The 18,587-nt window shown below is 44.1% G+C and overlaps 1 protein-coding gene across 5 annotated transcripts in view; it reads right to left on the bottom strand.

The window, feature by feature from the left end:
• Nucleotides 1-18,587, bottom strand: part of RYK (receptor like tyrosine kinase) — a 174,579-nt gene that overhangs the window by 113,605 nt on the left and 42,387 nt on the right. For all 5 annotated transcript variants that reach the window (XR_012160844.1, XM_073360374.1, XM_073360373.1 and 2 more), the window contains exons 2-4: nucleotides 7,593-7,714; nucleotides 3,441-3,540; nucleotides 1,675-1,809 (exon numbers count right to left, since the gene is read on the bottom strand). Coding sequence is in view for 4 of the 5 variants with exons in the window: in XM_073360374.1 (XP_073216475.1) it covers nucleotides 1,675-1,809; nucleotides 3,441-3,540; nucleotides 7,593-7,714 (357 nt within the window). In the remaining variant the exon portion in view is untranslated. The remainder of the gene's footprint in view (nucleotides 1-1,674; nucleotides 1,810-3,440; nucleotides 3,541-7,592; nucleotides 7,715-18,587) is intronic.

Below are 18,587 nucleotides of genomic sequence, written 5' to 3'. Positions count from 1 at the left end.
AAAAAGTGTTTTCCTAACTCGTCAGACTGAATTAAAACCTATTGTTAATGTTAATTTCAGATTTTCACTATAATCATGTTTTGTCATGCTCCTAACTCTCAAAAATTCTCCTTCAAAACTGAATTTGCCATGTCTGGTCTCAGCTGAGTCTCCCAATCCAGTACTTAACTACTATGGGTGGGGAAAATGATACTGGACATCCTTTGTCCACAAATTCTCAAAATCTAAGGACTACTGATACACAAATGGCTATTTTTCAAACTATCCTAAGTCATCAAAACCTATTTTCATCAGAAAAGCATTTTTCAGTAAGAACTACTTTCCTGCAAAATGTCAGCTTTCACTCTCCTTGCACTAATTTTATTGTACGAGAAGCGGCTTAACTGCTTTCTGCTCACATTTTCTAAGAACTTCCATTTGGAAATTCATAACCAAATGGAAGTGAAGTCAGTCTGCCCTCAGGGTAGACGGTGACAGACACACACACACCCCACCAAATGCTATCATGAGACTGAAGAATTATGAGGAGCAAGCGAACCAAAATAGTGATCATCTTTGCTAAGAGCAGTCTACTGAGAATAGGAGATTAAAGAAAAACATTCTTTACAGTACTCCAAAGCCTACCCTCTTTCAAAATGGCTGCAGACTCAAGAAAAAAGTCTTCAGTTATGAAAAGTGCCCCCCCCCGCCCCAAAAAAAGGAAAGCATTAATCCGCACAAAAAAATATTCAAATGTAGCTTTGCTCTCCAAGTTTCAGTGTTTTAACTATATGGGGAGTTTGAAAAGTCTGCATCTTTTTTTTTTTTTAGTGAGATCATAAAGGACAAAAAAGATTCTCAGGGTGCCAACTTTAAGTGACCCATTTTAAGATCATTTTAACTTACTTTATAAGATTTACTTTTAAATTCTCAGAAAAGCCTTTCTATATTTAAAATGATGTAATTTTGGGGAGACTATTTTTTCCAGAGATAAGTGGTGGTATCCCTGCTTTAAATGCAAAACTTAGTCATAACTATGAAACTGCAGTTACTATCTCCATAATACAGTAATTCCCAAACTTGTTCCGCTGCTTGTGCAGGGAAAGCCCCTGACGGGCCAGGCCGGGTTGTTTACCTGCCGTGCCCACAGGTTTGGCCGATCGCACCTGCCAGTGGCCGCGGTTCGCTGCTCCAGGCCAATGGGAAATGCTGGAAGCAGCGGCCAGCACGTCCCTCAGCCCGCGCCGCTTCCAGCAGCTCCCACTGGCCTGGAGCAGCGAACCGCGGCCACTGGGAGCCACGATCGGCTGAACCTGCAGATGCAGCAGGTAAACAGCCCGGCCCGCCAGCGGCTTTCCCTGCACAAGCGGCAGAACAAGTTTGGGAACCGCTGTCATAATACAAAGCCAGTTATTCAATTAAAGCCCATCAGCTGCCCTGCCTTCCCAATTCTGTGTAAATTTAGAATATTTATTTGTTCCCCCATCATCCTCCTTCATCCAAATTTCCCTTATTTCTCTGGAAGGCAAGAGATCTTACCAATCCCTCCCTCTATTCTCAAGTTCCTGGGAAACATTTTATTTCATTCTGAGAGATTCTTATTCCATACCCATCACCGTAATCTCTCCCCCCTCACTCCTTTTTCCTCTCCTTTAACACTAAAAGTTGCTAAATCTTGGAAGCTTGATGTCTTACTTTTGTAGCACATTTTCCTTCGTTTGAAATTTAAGACTGTGATATTTTTTGAGGAATTTATTGTCAAGTTGAGCTGCATTAATATTGTAACCTCAGAGTCTAGTCTGCCCGTGCAGGAGAGTTCAACACGAAACACTGCAAATAGAAAATTAGAGTCAGACATTTGTTTACACTACATTTCAACCATTTTTTAATACAATCCTCAAGTGATGCAGGATTCTGCTGCCTTTTTTTTAAACTCAAGCATTTTCCTAGAATTTCACTTTGCTGTTCAAACTGGGTAATTTCTGGGAACACATGGCATTTTAGGTAGCAGCTGTCAAATACATTTAAACAACTGAAATTGAAGTTTGCAGATCTCAAAAACCCAACAGTATCTGTGGGTAAACAATGGTTAGTCACTCTGCATTGCAGTTACCAAATATTAATGAATCACATGCAGAGGCTCAGTGTGGTCCAAGGATAGTGAGGAACACACACAGAACTGCTTAGAATCATAGAATATCAGGGTTGGAAGGGACCTTAGGAGGTCATCTACTCAAAGCAGGACCAATCCCCAATTTTTGCCCCAGATCCCTAAATGGCCCCCTCAAGGATTGAACTCACAACCCTGGGCTTAGCAGGCCAATGCTCAAACCACTGAGATATCCCTCCCCCCTTAATTTCCTTTTATTTTTTAAAACCATCAAGGTGGCCTTTTTGACAGCACCCAAACTGGCCTGAGCAAATCTGTCTGGGAATCTAGCTTAAATTAACATGACTAGGTTTGTTTTCAAGGCTATGTACCAGCATCGGTGATATCAGAGCAACTGCAGAAATAATAGGCTTGACTCTACTGCTTACCTGTACAAAAAGGATAAAAAAAGATACAAAATGCAAAACAGCAGCATTTTACATCCATTGCGCACAGGTTCAAGCAACTCCAAAGGGTACAAGACAGTGCAGAATTAAGCACAGTAACTGTTACTTTGCTTCTGCAGCAGCAGATGAGTGCGTTTGTGAAAATCCCACACAATGCAGTTTTATTTCTAAAACATGTTCTAGAGAAGAATGAATATACACCAAATAGTTGTTTTTATTTGATTTTTTACAACGCATCAATGTCCTTAACATGTTAAACTTATTTCTACTACTTTTCTTTTAAAAAGGCAATCATTAAGTTACGTGTCTATAAACTAGAGAAGTGGGATTAAAATCTGCACAACTGTTGGCCAAACTGGAATAAGAACCTTCTATATATTCTTGGAATGCGATGCTTCCCTTCTCAGGAAAATTTGTATCCTTTTTCCCCAAAAAGGGGGGAAGGAGGAGATTTATTCTTGAGCACATCAACTTATAATTGCCTTCTAAAAAGGAGCCATCATCATTCACTCTGAATACTTGTTTGATAAATACTGAATATTTGTTTGATAGAAACATACTGCTAAACTACTAGCGAACAGGAAAAAAAAATGCATACAATCAGAAGAGCTTGGAATTCTCACTATTTGATTTTCCTTTGTTTAGCATGTTTCAGAAAATAAAATTTATCGCATATCTCAGTGCATCTAAATCAAATGAGATACAAACGTTAAGATTTTCTATATACAGAATTATCTAGATGTGTCATAACTGTTGTATCTTATATGTTACGTACAACTAAAGTTACACAAAATTTTATTGTATGCATTTCTGGGGAAACTAGGAAATGTTACTGAGTGCCAGAAAAACAGTATTCATGGTAGTACTGTGCATGTGCCTTCAAAGCAGAAAGCCTGTTTACTTACCTGATAATGCACGAGGGACTTCTCCTTGTACAGAAATGTTCGCCTGAGGCATATCTATAGCCATAGCATTATCTACCTGAAATCCCAGTTTATATTCAACCTGTAACAGTATGTGGGAGAAGGTTAAAAAACTCCAATGATAAAACAATTAATATTAACACCTTTTCAAGCAATTTTTATTTGACACATAAAATTAAAATCACTAATCAAAATTTTTGAGTTTAAAGTACCTGAAGTTCATCACCTCACCTGATTTTCACAAGGCATGCTGCTCAGTACTCTGAATATCAGGCTCTGTTATAGTATTTCAAATTGGACATCCAAAAGCACTCTAAATCACTAATCATGTTTGAAAATTTAGGCCAGAATTGTGTTTGTTTTTTTTAAATAATCCTTTAAAAATACTTAAAATATGGCTAACTCCAATATATTAAGTTTATTTGTTCAAAAGCTAACTAATTCAATCTATGGGAATTAAGAAATCAAAAAGGACATTACCACTCACCTAGTAAGTTTCAGTATAAGAAGGCTATAAACTACAGGCTCAACTACAGTTAAGGTCTGTTTCCATTTTAAGACCCTGAACCTTAAAAACTTGTTCAACTACTGTCCAGGAGAGCTAGCTGTATTTTAAAGAATTCTTATTGAGGTTAGAGGAACAAATCATCCCGATGTGTATTAAGAATAGTAAATATGGCAGGCGACCAGCCTGGCTTAACATTGAAATCCTTGCTCATCTTAAACACAAAAAAAGAAGCTTACAAGAAGTGGAAGATTGGACAAATGACCAGGGAAGAGTATAAAAATATTGCTCGGGCTTGCAGGAGTGAAATCAGGAAGACCAAATCACACCTGGAGCTGCAGCTAGCAAGAGATGTTAAGAGTAACAAGAAGGGTTTCTTCAGCTATGTTAGCAACAAGAAAAAAGTCACGGAAAGCGTGGGCCCCTTACTGAATGAGGGAGGCAACCTAGTGACACAGGATGTGGAAAAAGCTAATGTACTCAATGCTTTTTTTGCCTCTCTGTCTTCACGAACAAGGTCAGCTCCCAGACTGCTGCACTGGGCAGCACAGCATGGAGAGGAGGTGACCAGCCCTCTGTGGAGAAAGAAGTGGTTCAGGAATATTTAGAAAAGCTGGACGAACACAAGTCCATGGGGCCGGATGCACTGCATCCAAAGGTGCTAAAGGATTTGGCGGATGTGACTGCAGAGCCATTGGCCATTATCTTTGAAAACTCATGGCGATTGGGGGAGGTCCCGGACAACTCGAAAAAGGCTAATGTAGTGCCCATCTTTAAAAAAGGGAAGGAGGAGGATCCTGAGAACTACAGGTCAGTCAGCCTCACCTCAGTCCCTGGAAAAATCATGGAGCAGGTCCTCAAGGAATCAATTCTGAAGGATTTAGAGGAGAGGAAAGTGATCAGGAACAGTCAGCATGGATTCACCAAGGGCAAGTCATACCTGACTAATCTAATTGCCTTCTATGACGAGATAACTGGATCTGTGGATGAGGGGAAAGCAATGGACATGTTATTTCTTGACTTTAGCAAAGCTTTTGACACGGTCTCCCACAGTATTCTTGCCAGCAAGTTAAAGCAGTATGGGCTGGATGAATGGACCATAAGATGGATAGAAAGCTGGCTAGATCGTTGGGCTCAATGGGTAGTGATCAATGGCTCCATGTCTAGTTGGCAACTGGTATCAAGCAGAGTGCCCCAAAGGTCAGTCCTGGGGCCGGTTTTGTTCAATATCTTCATTAACGATCTGGAGGATGGTGTGGACTGCACCCTCAGCAAGTTTGCAGATGACACTAAACTGAGAGGAGTGGTAGATAAGCTGGACGGTAGGGATAGGATACAGAGGGACCTGAAAAATCAGATGATTTGATCAAAAGAAATCTGATGAGGTTCAACAAGGACAAGTGCAGAGTCCTGCACTTAGGATGGAAGAATCCCATGCACCGCTACAGACTAGGGACCTAATGGCTAGGCAGCAGTTCTGCAGAAAAGGACCTAGGGGTTACAGGGGATGAGAAGCTGGATATGAGTCAACAGTGTGCCCTTGTTGCCAAGAAGACTAACAGCATTCTGGGCTGTATAAGTAGGGGCACTGCCAGCAGATCAAGGGACGTGATCGTTCCCCTCTATTTGACATTGGTGAGGCCTCATTTGGAGTACTGTGTCCAGTTTTGGGCCCCTCACTACAAGAAGGATGTGGAGAAATTGGAGAGAGTCCAGTGAAAGACAACAAAAATGATTAGGGGTCTGGAACACATGACTTATGAGGAAAGGCTGAGGGAACTGGGATTGTTTAGTCTGCGGAAGAGAAGAATGAGGGGGGATTTGATAGCTGCTTTCAACTACCCGAAAGGGGGTTCCAAAGAGGATGGCTCTAGACTGTTCTCAGTGGTAGCTGATGACAGAATGAGAAGTAATGGTCTCAAGTTGCAGTGGGGGAGGTTTAGGTTGGATATTAGGAAAAACTTTTTCACTAGGGGTGTGGTGAAGCACTGTAATGGGTTATCTAGGGAGGTGGTGGAATCTCCTTCCTTTGAGGTTTTTAAGGTCAGGCTTGACAAAGCCCTGGCTGGGATGCTTTAATTGGGGATTGGTCCTGCTTTGAGCAGGGGGTTGGACTAGATGACCTCCTGAGGTCCCTTCCAACCCTGATATTCTATGATTCTGCAAATGCATGCACACAGTAGCTCAGAAATAATCCTACTAAAAATTCACATGCATGCACACTCCTGCAACTTGGAGTATGTAAAGCAGCGTTTCTCAAACTGGGGTCTGTGGACCTCTGGGGATCCCCCAAGGGTACTTCAAGGGATCTGTGAGCCCCGCTGATCAACTCCTCCCCATCCAGAGTTGCAGAGGGGCTAAGGCAGGCTCCCTGCCTGCCCTGGCTCCCTGTTGCTCCCAGAAGCATCTGGCACATCTCTGAGATCCCTTGGGTCTCTGTGTGCTGCCCCCACCCCAAGCACCGACTCCGCAGCTCCCATTGGCCGGCAACTGCGGCCAATGGGAGCTGCAGGGACAGTGTCTGTGGGCAGAAGCAGCGCATGGAGACCCCTGACCCCCCTGCCTAGGAGCCCCTGCCAGAGAGATGTGCCGTCGCTTTCAGGAGCCCACCCCCCAACCCAAACTCCCTCCCAGAGCCCGCACCCTCCTTCATCCCAACCCCTTGCACCAGCATGGTGAAAGTGAGTGAGGGTGGGGGAAAGCCAGCAGCAGAGGGAGGGGGAATTGAGTGAGGGGCAGGGGAGAAAGAGGTGGGGCGGGGGGGGGGGGTCTGGGTCCAAACAGGCAGGATTGGGGGGGCCCAAAAATTTTCAAATCAAAATGGGGGCCCAAAACTGGTTGCTGAAGTTTGAGAACCGCTGCTTTAGATTTTATTTATATATGTCAAGCATTTGTATTAATTTACTCAAACCCAGCAAAACAACTGTGGTTCAAGTTTTACAAAAACATTTACCCTCACGGAGACTAGACAGATAATTTCAGCTGCAAAAACTTCAGCCACAAAGTTGAAGTAATAAGTAAATCAAAATGCTTTAAAATGGAAATGCATAGGCAAACTTTACTACAGGTGTTGCTGCGCACTCCAATTATAATGGATACATGAAATAAAAGATGACTTCCTTTCCATCTTATTGGGATTTAATGATCTCTAAATACCACGCAAATAGATCCCTCTCTTCCCTCAAGCAACGTCTTTTCTAGGAATCCACAGAACACAAGATTCAAAGTTTTCAAAGGCCTTAATTCACAGCTGCCTGTTTCATGTTTAATTCACTGCCAGTATACCAACTGACAGGTTACCTATAAATGTATCAATTTTGAAGTAAAAAGGATGATGCCCCAAAGAACACTTATTTAAAAATACTCGGAACACTTTAGAAATGTATCCAACAAGCCACGCCCTTTTCTTCTCAGTCTTTAATTTCTTCTTGAGCACAATTAGTTGGTTCACTCTGGCTGTATAAATAAAAAAACTAAACAGCATATCCTTTTATGCGCTAGCATCTTCTAATTTGTGCAAAGAAAAGAGCAGAAAAGTGGTCCGACTACTGACATTGACCTTTTGTTAAAATCTAGGCAAGACATATTCATATATTAAGGTATGTAATGCAAACTCTATTTATGCTTACCTTGGATTTAGCATGCCAACTGAAATGAAGACTGTTGGTCTCGCTGGGTATTAACAGATTGAAGGACAATGCATAGTGATTAATAAGATCATTCCTCACATAATATAGCTCTGCATCAAGACCTAGAAATCAGAGTATTTAGAAAAATATAAGGTAAGGAAAGCAAAAGCCACTAGTAACTGACGCACAGCTACAGTCTCTCTTTTATTTGAAGTATTCATAGAATCATAGAATATCAGGGTTGGAAGGGACCTCAGGAGGTCATCTAGTCCAACCCCCTGCTCAAAGCAGGACCAATCCCCAATTAAATCATCCCAGCCAGGGCTTTGTCAAGCCTCACCTTAAAAACCTCTAACGAAGGAGATTCTACCACCTCTCTAGGTAACGCATTCCAGTGTTTCACCACCCTCCTAGTGAAAAAGTTTTTCCTAATATCCAACCTAAACCTCCCCCACTGCAACTTGAGACCATTACTCTTTCTCCTGTCCTCTTCTACCACTGAGAATAGTCTAGAACTATCCTCTCCGGAACCACCTCTCAGGTAGTTGAAAGCAGCTATCAAATCCCCCCTCATTCTTCTCTTCTGCAGACTAAACAATCCCAGTTCCCTCAGCCTCTCCTCATAACTCATGTGTTCCAGACCCCTAATCATTTTTGTTGCCCTTCGCTGGACTCTCTCCAATTTCTCCACATCCTTCTTGTAGTGTGGGGCCCAAAACTGGACACAGTACTCCAGATGAGGCCTCACCAATGTCGAATAGAGGGGAACGATCACGTCCCTCGATCTGCTCGCTATGCCCCTACTTATACATCCCAAAATGCCATTGGTCTTCTTGGCAACAAGGGCACACTGCTGACTCATATCCAGCTTCTCGTCCACTGTCACCCCCAGGTCCTTTTCCGCAGAACTGCTGCCTAGCCATTCAGTCCCTAGTCTGTAGCTGTGCATTGGGTTCTTCTGTCCTAAGTGCAGGACCCTGCACTTATCCTTATTGAACCTCATCAGATTTCTTTTGGCCCAGTCCTCCAATTTGTCTAGGTCTCTCTGTATCCTATCCCTGCCCTCCAGCGTATCTACCACTCCTCCTAGTTTAGTATCATCTGCAAATTTGCTGAGAGTGCAATCCACACCATCCTCCAGATCATTTATTATTCTTGACTCTTTGTACTAGAAGCTCTGCTTTTTATATATATATATACACACATATATATATATATATATATATATACACACACATATATATATATATATATATATACACACACACACACACAAAGTTCATAAATTCTATTTTTATATGCATAGTGGAGATAGACCATCATTTTTGCCAGTGTTGAGAAGTACTGCAAATTCCTGACAAAGTATTAGTTCATAAGAGGAGCTCACCCCTGAAGGACAGAAAGATGGACCAGGTCAAGGAAGGGGAAACAAAGGGGATTTTCTATACAAACTAACAAGAATCACTACAGGCAGTAATGAAGGGATCCCTCATCTCATGGACCACATATTGTCTATTCCTGTGCATTAAGGGCTCAATTCTGCTCATGTTTACAATGATATATGCAGTGCTGGCAGACCAGGTGCCAGCTCAGGCCAAGAGCTCTGGTCCTCACTGAATATTGAAAAATGCATAGCTGGAAACCAGTTTGGGTCACCTGTGTGTTAGTATTGTTAAACAGAGTTATAAGAATGTGTTTAGTTTTTATGAAATGTATGTAGGATGCTGCTTGTATTAATCTTACTAATATCTGTATCCCATGTTACAAGGTAATATTTAAGTGTTTGCTCTGTAACTATAAAAATGTTTGCTAAGACTTACAAACCCCAGCAGTCAGGAGAAAAGCATTACCAGGAGGGAAATACTAGTTTACCAGAAAAGATGTCATTTCCTCCCGAACAAAAGGCAGCCTACAGACACCAGACAAACCACTGGAACATCAGTGGACAAAATACTTTGCTGATTGATTCCCCCGCACCTATGGAGAGGGTACATACACAAGCCCTTATCCCACCACAGCTTGAACACTGAGGGAAGGGAATAAAAATTCCTGACTAGAAGGATTTGTATCACTATGCTGCCTGGAATTTGGAGAGAGCAATATTTCTAAGCATAAGCAAGGGCTCCCCAAGTTGCTTAGCCCTAATGACATTAAACTTTAGTTAGTTTAATACAGGACTGGCTACAAGCATTGTCTTTAGTGAGAGATCGAAGATACAAGTGACTTGCGGTAAGCGACTGGTCCTTTGGGACTGGGAGTAACCTGAATATTGTTATGATTTTTCAAATGCAAGCTTGCCTGGGTGACAAGACAGATGCCCGAGGGGACTGGCTGTGACTCCACGTTAAAGCTGTTATAGTGCTTGAGGAGTTCACACTTGATACTTTATTGGTGCAATCTAATTATAAAACACAACCAGTTTAGGACTTGTGCCTTGGTTTGTAACAGTCTGCCCTGAGGTTGATTCACATGTTCGTGAGCCACTCCAGACAGCTTGACAAAATAAATTCAGAATTCACTGTAATGCATTTACAGTGTTGTGACTGCAAACAATTTGGTCCAGGCCATCTCATTTTTTGAGCACAGTTCAAAACTATTTAATGAGTGAGGCAAAGGCTCTGAGGAATAAAGTAGAGGTATGTGAAATTTTATCCAAAAATGCAGATTTCACAAACTCTTATCAATTTCACAAAATGGTTCGATTAAAAACAAAAACAAACATTTCAATTTGACATTTTCAGAACCTAATGTTTTGATTTGACATATCTTCATTTCAAACCTTCCTTTAATTTTATTTAAAAATTAAAAACGTTAAAAAAGGACTCAATCAAAAATGTTTTGGGAAAACAAATCATTTCATTGGACCTGAACCAACAAAGTTTTATTTTAATTTTTAATAGTATCATTTCAACCCAAACCAAGTTTGGGGTTTTTTTTGGAATTGCCAGCAAACCAAAAAACCCATTATTCTCCCAGCTCTAGTATTTAGAGCATATAATTAGACCATAGTATTGTATATGCACAAGAGGAGAGAGTTAAGATTTCACAGGCAACCTTAAGGTTAGCATTTCCTCTCTGATATACTTTATAAAAAAATGTTTAAAGGGAATTTCCTAGTTTTTTTCTTAAAAAAACAGAAAAATCCATAACATTAAAATTATTTGCTAAAGAACACCGGATTGCAGTTTCCCATCCAAGATGCATATTCTGATGCAATGGATACTGCAGATGCCTGCCTCGTGAGGGCCACGGCTTCCCGCAGCTCCCATTGGCCAGGAATAGCGAACCACGGCCACTGGGAGCTGTGAGCAGCCGTACCTGCAGACGCTCAGGTAAACAAAACATCTCACAGCCCGCCAGGGGCTTAGCCTGAACAAGCCATAAACCGAGTTTGGGAACCCCTGCTCTAAATAAAGCGGATGAGGCATGAGCTCTGTATGACTGGTCAAAGGCCCCAGAAGCATTGGTGGCAGAGATAGCACTAACACTATTTAGGTAAAACTATTGATATGCATGGCAAAAGAGAATCCATTTCACTCCCCCACAAGTGTAAAAAGCAAATCCCAGCTCAACACTCATACTATGAGACCATATGCATCTCAACCAACTAGGTTTTCCTTTCATGTCTCTGGATCAAGGGCTGACTTGATCAACTCTGTCTGCAGTACTAACAGTACACGTAAGCAAGAAAACTCCAATACCAAACAAAAAACCCCACAGATGCCTGTTCTAAGGCAGTGGTTCTCAACCAGGGGTATGTGTACCCCTGGGGGTACTCAAAGATCTTCCAGGAAATACTCAACTCCTCTAGATCAGTTTCTCTCAACTTGGTGGCTGCAACCCTAGGGGTGGGGGTGTCACAGGATAGGTTTAGGAGGTTGCAAGTGAAGGGCCAGCCTTAGGGGGTGGCAAGCAGGGCTTTAGCCCTGGGCAGCAGGGCTTGGGCTTCAGACAAAGCTCAAGTGAAAAACAGGCTCAAGTATCACACTGAAATGTAAGTACAATATATATTCCAATTGATTTATGTTATAATTATATGGTAAAAATGAGAAAGTAAGCAATTTTTCAGTGCTGTGACTTTTGTATTTTTATGTCTGATTTTGTAAGCAAATAGTTTTTAAGCAAGGTAAAACTTGGTATGCAAGACAAATCAGACTCCTAAAAGGGGTACAGTAGTCTGGAAAGGTTGAGAACCAGTGCTCTAAGGACCTCAGTCTGAAGGTAGAAGTGTGATGGATGCCCATTTGTAGTTCACTACTCTGTATCAGCAACTCTTCTCAGGCCTGACATATTCATTACACCGCACATACTAATGTCATGATATTTATTTAAAACGTGACAGTGTACTCCTGGGGGAATTCTGCACCAAAAAACCCACGCATGTCTGCATATTTTATTTGTCAAAATAATGCAATATAATCACATCGGTTTCACTTATTTTGGAAATTTATTTAAACTACCATACTGAAAAAAAATATCACAACTGTTCTGCATTTCCTAAACACATGAAAGTTAAGTTACAAATACTTGGTAACCAATACCCTGCATTCCAGTTATAATCCTGGATTTTCATTTAAATTACATTACTTTTATTTTGGTGTTTGATGTTCTATAAAGTAGAATGTTGCTTTAAATTGCTCAGACTTTTTTTACCCATGGAAGTCAGACAGTTTTGCTAATCACTGTCCTACATTTTTTTTAAATGGATAAGTACAATAGATCCTGACCTGTAATCTAACCCCATTGTGCCTCTCTGGCACAGGGAAAAAAGCAAGAAAGATCCTTCCTAGCTGAGGATTACTCTGATTTACAACAAGGCTCCTTTACAACACTCTGGCAAGGTAAAGGAGCCTTAATTGACTAAGAATGGGAACAATTAACTAAGAATGGGAACATTAGCAGCCTGCCTGCCTACTTAGTCGTTGCATTTCTGCTCTCTCCCAGGGACAGAGCCTACTTCACACAACCAAGTTCGGGATGCAGCAACAGCAAGCGAGAGAGACAGAGTAAAGGCATGGCTACACTTGCAGATGTAGAGCACTGTGCGTTAAACCAACCCTCAGAGACTGCAGCAGGGAAAGTGCTGCAGTGTGTTCACACTGTCAGCTGCAAGTGCACTGGTGTGGCCACATTTGTGGCACTGGGAGCGGTGCATTATGGGCAGCTATCCCACAGAGCACCTCTTCCCATTCTGGTGCTGTGGCTTGTGGGAAGGTGGGAGAGGGGGAAGGGAGGGTGTGGGGCATTCTAGGTCCTGTCACAACACCCTGTGATGCATCGCTTCGCATCCCAGCAATCCCTGTCCTTCTGTCCACATTTGGTGCCAAATTTTAATGTTTTTTGTACTGAGCGCTCCGTCTTCACTTTCATTCTGTGGGAATGGATCCTGAAGTGCTGAGGAATATGCTGATGGGTCTCGCTAGCACGTCACGAATTGCAGTCGAGTTACTCCTTAAGCTACAAACTGAAGTGAGGAGTCCAACAATGATGTCGGCTCGCATAACGCATATGACACGAGATTGCTAGTGGCATTCACAGACATACTCACCACAGTGAAACGCCGCTTCTGGGCTCGGGAAACAAGCACTGAGTGGTGGGATCACATCGTCATGCAAGTCTGGGATGACTAGCAGTGGCAGCAGAACTTTCGGATGAGAAAAGCCACTTTCATGGGACTGTGTGCTGAGCTCACCCCCACCCTGGGGCGCAAGGACACAAGATTGAGAGCTGCCCTGCCGGTGGAGAAGCGGGTCGCTATTGCAATCTGGAAGCTGGCGACTCCAGACAGCTACCGATCGGCTGATAATCAGTTTGGAGTGGGAAAGTCGACAGTTGGAATCGTGTTGATGCAAGTTTGCAAGGCCATTAATTACATCCTGCTCAGAAGAACTGTGACTCTGGGTAACGTGCATGACATTGTGGCTGGCTTTGCACAAATGGGTTTCCCTAACTGTGGAGGGGCGACAGATGGGATGTGTATTCCAATTCTGGCACCAGCCTACCTAGCCTCCAAGTACGTTAATCAGAAGAGGTATTTCTCTATGGTTCTCCAGGTGCTTGTGAACCACCGTGGGCGTTTCATTGACATTAACGCAGGCTGGTCTGGAAAGGTGCATGATGCATGTATTTTTTGGAACACTGGCCTGTTCAGGAAACTGCAAGCCGGAACTTTCTTCCCAGACCAGAAGATCACACCGTAGGGGAAGTCGAAATGCCCATTGTGATCTTGGAGACCCCGCTTACCCTTTAATGCTGTGGCTCATGAAACCCTAGACAGGAGTCTTGACAGCAGCAAGGAGCAGTTCAACAACAGGCTGAGTCGGTGCAGAATGACTGTGGAGTGTGCTTTTGGCCATTTAAAGGGCTGCTGGTGCTGTCTGTATGGGAAGCTGGACCTGGCCGATGACAACATCCCATGGTTATATCCACGTGCTGTACCCTCCATAACATTTGTAAAGGGAAGGGTGAATGATTCACTGAGGCATGTAACTCGGAGGTTCAACACCAGGAGGCTGAATTTGAACAGCCAGAGAGCAGGGCTATTAGAGGAGCCCAGCGCAGGGCTGCAAGGATTAGGGATGCCCTGAGGGAGCAATTTGAGGCTGAAAGCCACCAGTAATGTTTGATGCCCTGCACAAGGGTGAAGTGCAGTAGTTCCAACGTTAGCAGGCATCTGTGTTTGCTACATATGATGCACTGAATTGCAGTGCCTGTTGCTTTCCTGGGCTATGGTATCTTTTACTTAATGCAATATTAAAGAACGTTTTCAAAGCCAAAAAATTTGTTTATTGAAAATAAAATTCATTTATTGAAAAGAAAACTGTTTGGGAAACAAAAAGGACATGACACATCTGTGCTGTTTGGGATGAGGGAAGGGTGTGGGGTGGGGAACAGGACAATCACAGATTTGCGTATGTCCCGTTATCATACTCAGCCTTCCTGTCTGGAGTGCTGTGCAATGAGTGCTGTACTTCAGGCTAGCTAAAAAGCATGGTGATGGGGGTTGAATGCAGTGGGTAAGGGTCGTAGTTTGCGGGGTTGGGTGGTGAAGCTACAAGTGCTGGAGGCAGCTGGTGATGATAAGAACCCAGATGTTGTGGAAAGTGGGTCGGTGGTGACGTGGGGACACAAGGGAAAGTTTTGGGACAAGGGCTGGGGGGGCGGGGGGGAAGACGGGTGTGGAAGCGCTCTGCCTGCACTACTACGAGCACTTGTATCAAGTCCGCTTGGTGCTCCATGCTGCTTAGCAGCCACTCCGTGCTTTGGTGCTGGCAATCCGCATTCTGCTGGTGGACCCACCTTTCACTCTCCCACCACTCCTGCACTTTTTGATTTTCATTAAGAGACTGCTGCATTATTTCATGCAGCATGTCCTCTTTGCTTCTATGTGGCCACTTCCTGATTCTCTGGAGTCTTTCAGCAGGTGATAACAAGGACTGCTGAGATCTCAAGATTGCATCTGGCAAAATGCAACACTTAACAGAGGCAGCATTGTTCACACCAGACAGAGCAATGATTTGCCCGTACTTAAAGAGGAGCACAGTGTACACAATAGCAGAAATTGCCTGTCCCAAAGCGAGCAAACATAACTCACAGGAGCCCCAAAATGGTGAGTAAACACAGGGTCAAGCATGACTGATTGTTTCACAGCCATACTGGCCTCTAGGATTCTGTGCCTTGGGGAGAGCCAAGGGCTGCAGGGGGCCCCTATACTGAACACTGTCCCCACATTTTCCACAGGATGAGTTCGTCCTGGAAGATATCTCGCTGCTGAGGGTCACCTTGGAAGCAAGAAAGGGTCTTCTACTATAATGCAGCTTCCGCCCTGGTCCATATGCAGCTTGCCTGTGTGCAGCAATGGTCCCCATGCTCATCGCGGCACAGTAGCACGGACATGTTAGCCTTACCATCAGAGGAGTGACGTTTTGGAATAGCCTTCCAAGGGAAGCAGTGGGGGCAAAAGATCTATCTGGCTTTAAGATTAAACTCGATAAGTTTATGGAGGAGATGGTATGATGAAATAACATGGTTTTGGTAATTAAATATTCATGGTAAATAGGCCCAATGGCCTGTGATGGGATATTAGATGGGGTGGGATCTGAGTTACCCAGGAAAGAATTTTCTGTAGTATCTGGCTGATGAATCTTGCCCATATGCTCAGGGTTTAGCTGATCGCCATATTTGGGGTCGGGAAGGAAATCCTTCCCAAAATAAAAGCCATTTACCGTGCACCTCCTCTGGTGTTTGTTCTTCCCCAATCACTGTCCGCTGCGACTGGCTACCTTCCTCCTGACTTGAAAACAGCTCCTGGCGGTATGCATCTAGGGATGCCGGGCTGTCCTCCTCCTCCTCAGCACCCTCACTCCTGCTTTCCTCCTCCTCCTGCCTTGTTGAACTGGGCTCTGAAGTGTCCATGGTGGTCTTCGGTGGTGGGGTCACCCCAAAGTATTGCGTCCAGCTCTTTGTAGAAACGGCAGGTAGCGGGGGCAGCACCAGAGCGGTGGTTTGCCTCACGAGCTTTGCTGTAGGCATTCCGCAGCTCCTTCACTTTAACCTACACTGCAGCGCATCCCAGTCATGGTCCCTTTCCATCATGTCTGATATCTGCCCGAAGGTATCGTAATTCCTATGGCTAGAGCGCAGCTGGGACTGGATAGCTTCCTCCCCCCGAAACACTGATGTGGTCCAGCACCTCGCCATTGCTCCATACTGGGGATTGCCTGGCACGTGGAGGCATGGTCACCTGGAAAGATTTGCCGAGAGCTCTCCACACCTTGCTGACCAAACAGGAAGGGGATTTTCAAAATTCCCGGATAATTTAAAGGGAAGGTCTGACAGTTAGTCACCTGAGGGCAGGGCAGTAGAGTTCAAAGTGATGACCAAAGTGGCTAGAACAGGCATTGTGGGACACTGCTGGAGACCGATCAGAGCGCATAATAGACCAGGGCGCCCACACTGGCGCCACGGCGCTGCAGCCGGGGCTCAGCAAATGTTACGCTTCACGTGGAGGTGGATTACCAGGAGCACTCCAGCCATGGAGTCAGAGTGCTGTACGTGCCTTGCCAGTGTGGAAGCCTCATGAGTTAGGGCACCCGGGGCTGCTTTAATGTGCTCTAACTCACAAGTGTAGCCAACCCTGTAGGTGAAATTACGGGTACCCTCTGATGATATGCCCCGGAGGCTGTACACAGACAAAAGGTGACAAAAAAGATTTCTCCAATATCAAGGCGAAAGAAAATATGTTAGCAAATGCACAGGGCAGGAAAGATGACTGACCTGCTGCCTCTGGGTTAGTCAGTGTCTAAACCTCCTGCAGTTTTGTAAAGGGGGAGATTTGACCCCAAGCAGCTCTGTGTTCCCACCCTACACTCTATTGTAATAATAATGGTCCAAAATATACCTTGTGAGGTATGATTTGGAAGCTAATAAGTCAGATTCTTACATGATATATGTGATATGTATTACGAGTTATGGATGCATGCTGGAATTAAAGTGTGTTGAAACCAGGCTTGTCAGGGGGAGTTGATAAACAGGTCTGCCATAGACAAAGGAATGTGTATTTGCTTCTCTGACCAGCCCAGTCATCAGGCAGAGACAATGAAGGTCCATTTTTATATATCAGGTAAACAAAACTATGAAACAAGTAGGGGAGGAGACAGCATAGTATCTACACCCAGCAGGAGAGAGAAACTTGGTCTGTTTTTTACTTTTCCACAAAGACAAGGGAGCTGAACCTGTGACAAGCAACTGAACCAACTGACTGTATACAATATAACTGTATTTATAAAGGTATACAGATTAAGGTCTTTTCTGAAAGCTAATGGCACACTGGTGATTAATATCGTGAATTATATTAACACTGTGTACAAAAATACAGATTTATAAGGATATTATGCTTTAAAGTCTGTGGCCAAACAGGAAGAAACAGGTTCTATCCCAGACAGGAGAGAAGGCAGCTGTCTAACTGTCTCCAATCCAATTAAGCAAGGTGTGATCAAAAGCAACAGAAGCCCCATTTACACAGAAATCAGCAGAGGGGTGGGGAAGCCCACAGGAAGGGGAAAACAGCATGAGGCATCCTGCATCTTGAAACAAAGGGCATGTCTACACTGGCAGAGTTACAGCGCCGCTCAGAGAGAAATGAAGGGAAACCGCTGTTCTGTGTTCACACTGTCAGCTGCCTGCGCAATAGCGTGTTCACACTTGTGGCACTTGCAGCAATATTCAGAGCGGTGCACTCTGGGCTGCTATCCCACAGAGCACCTCCTTCTCTTCTGCCACTAAGACTTGTGGGAAGGCGGAGGGGGTCACATGGCATCCTGGGTCCTGTCCCAATGACCAGTGATGCATTGCTTCACATCCCAGAAATCCCTGTGCTTTTGTCCGCATTTGGCGCCATCTATCAACAGTTTGTATATCACGCTCCCTGCCTCTCCGGGCTGCAAGAATGGATCCTGATCTGTTGACCAGTATGTGCTCGCTCTGAACAACACGTCACAAGTGACAGTGGAGTTATTCCTAAAACTACGAAGTCAAGAGGAGTGCAACTTTGATCTTGCCACACGTAGTAGCTATGACACGAGATTGCTTGTGGCATTCATGGAGGTGCTGACCACAGTGGGACACCGCTTTTGGGCTTGGGAAACAAGCACTAAGTGGTGGAATCACATCGTGATGCACATCTGGGGTGACGAGCAGTGGCTGCAGAACTTTCGGATGAAGAAAGCCGCATTCATGGAACTGTGTGAGGAGCTCGCCCCAACCCTGTGGCACAAGGACACGAGAATAAGAGCTGCCCTGCCGTTGGAGAAGTGTGTGGCGATTGCACTGTGAAAGCTGGCTACTCCAGACTGCTACCAATCGGCCGCTAATCAGTTTGGAATGGGAAAGTCTACAGTTAGATTCGTGTTTATGGAAGCATGCAGGGCCATTAATCACATCCCGTTCCGAAAGACCGCAACTCTGGGCAATGTGCGTGACATTGTAAATGTCTTT

This window comes from Lepidochelys kempii, chromosome 9 (genome assembly GCF_965140265.1).
Source record: "Lepidochelys kempii isolate rLepKem1 chromosome 9, rLepKem1.hap2, whole genome shotgun sequence".
NCBI classification, from domain to species: Eukaryota; Metazoa; Chordata; order Testudines; family Cheloniidae; genus Lepidochelys; species Lepidochelys kempii.
This window is presented reverse-complemented; position numbering and strand designations above follow the sequence as displayed.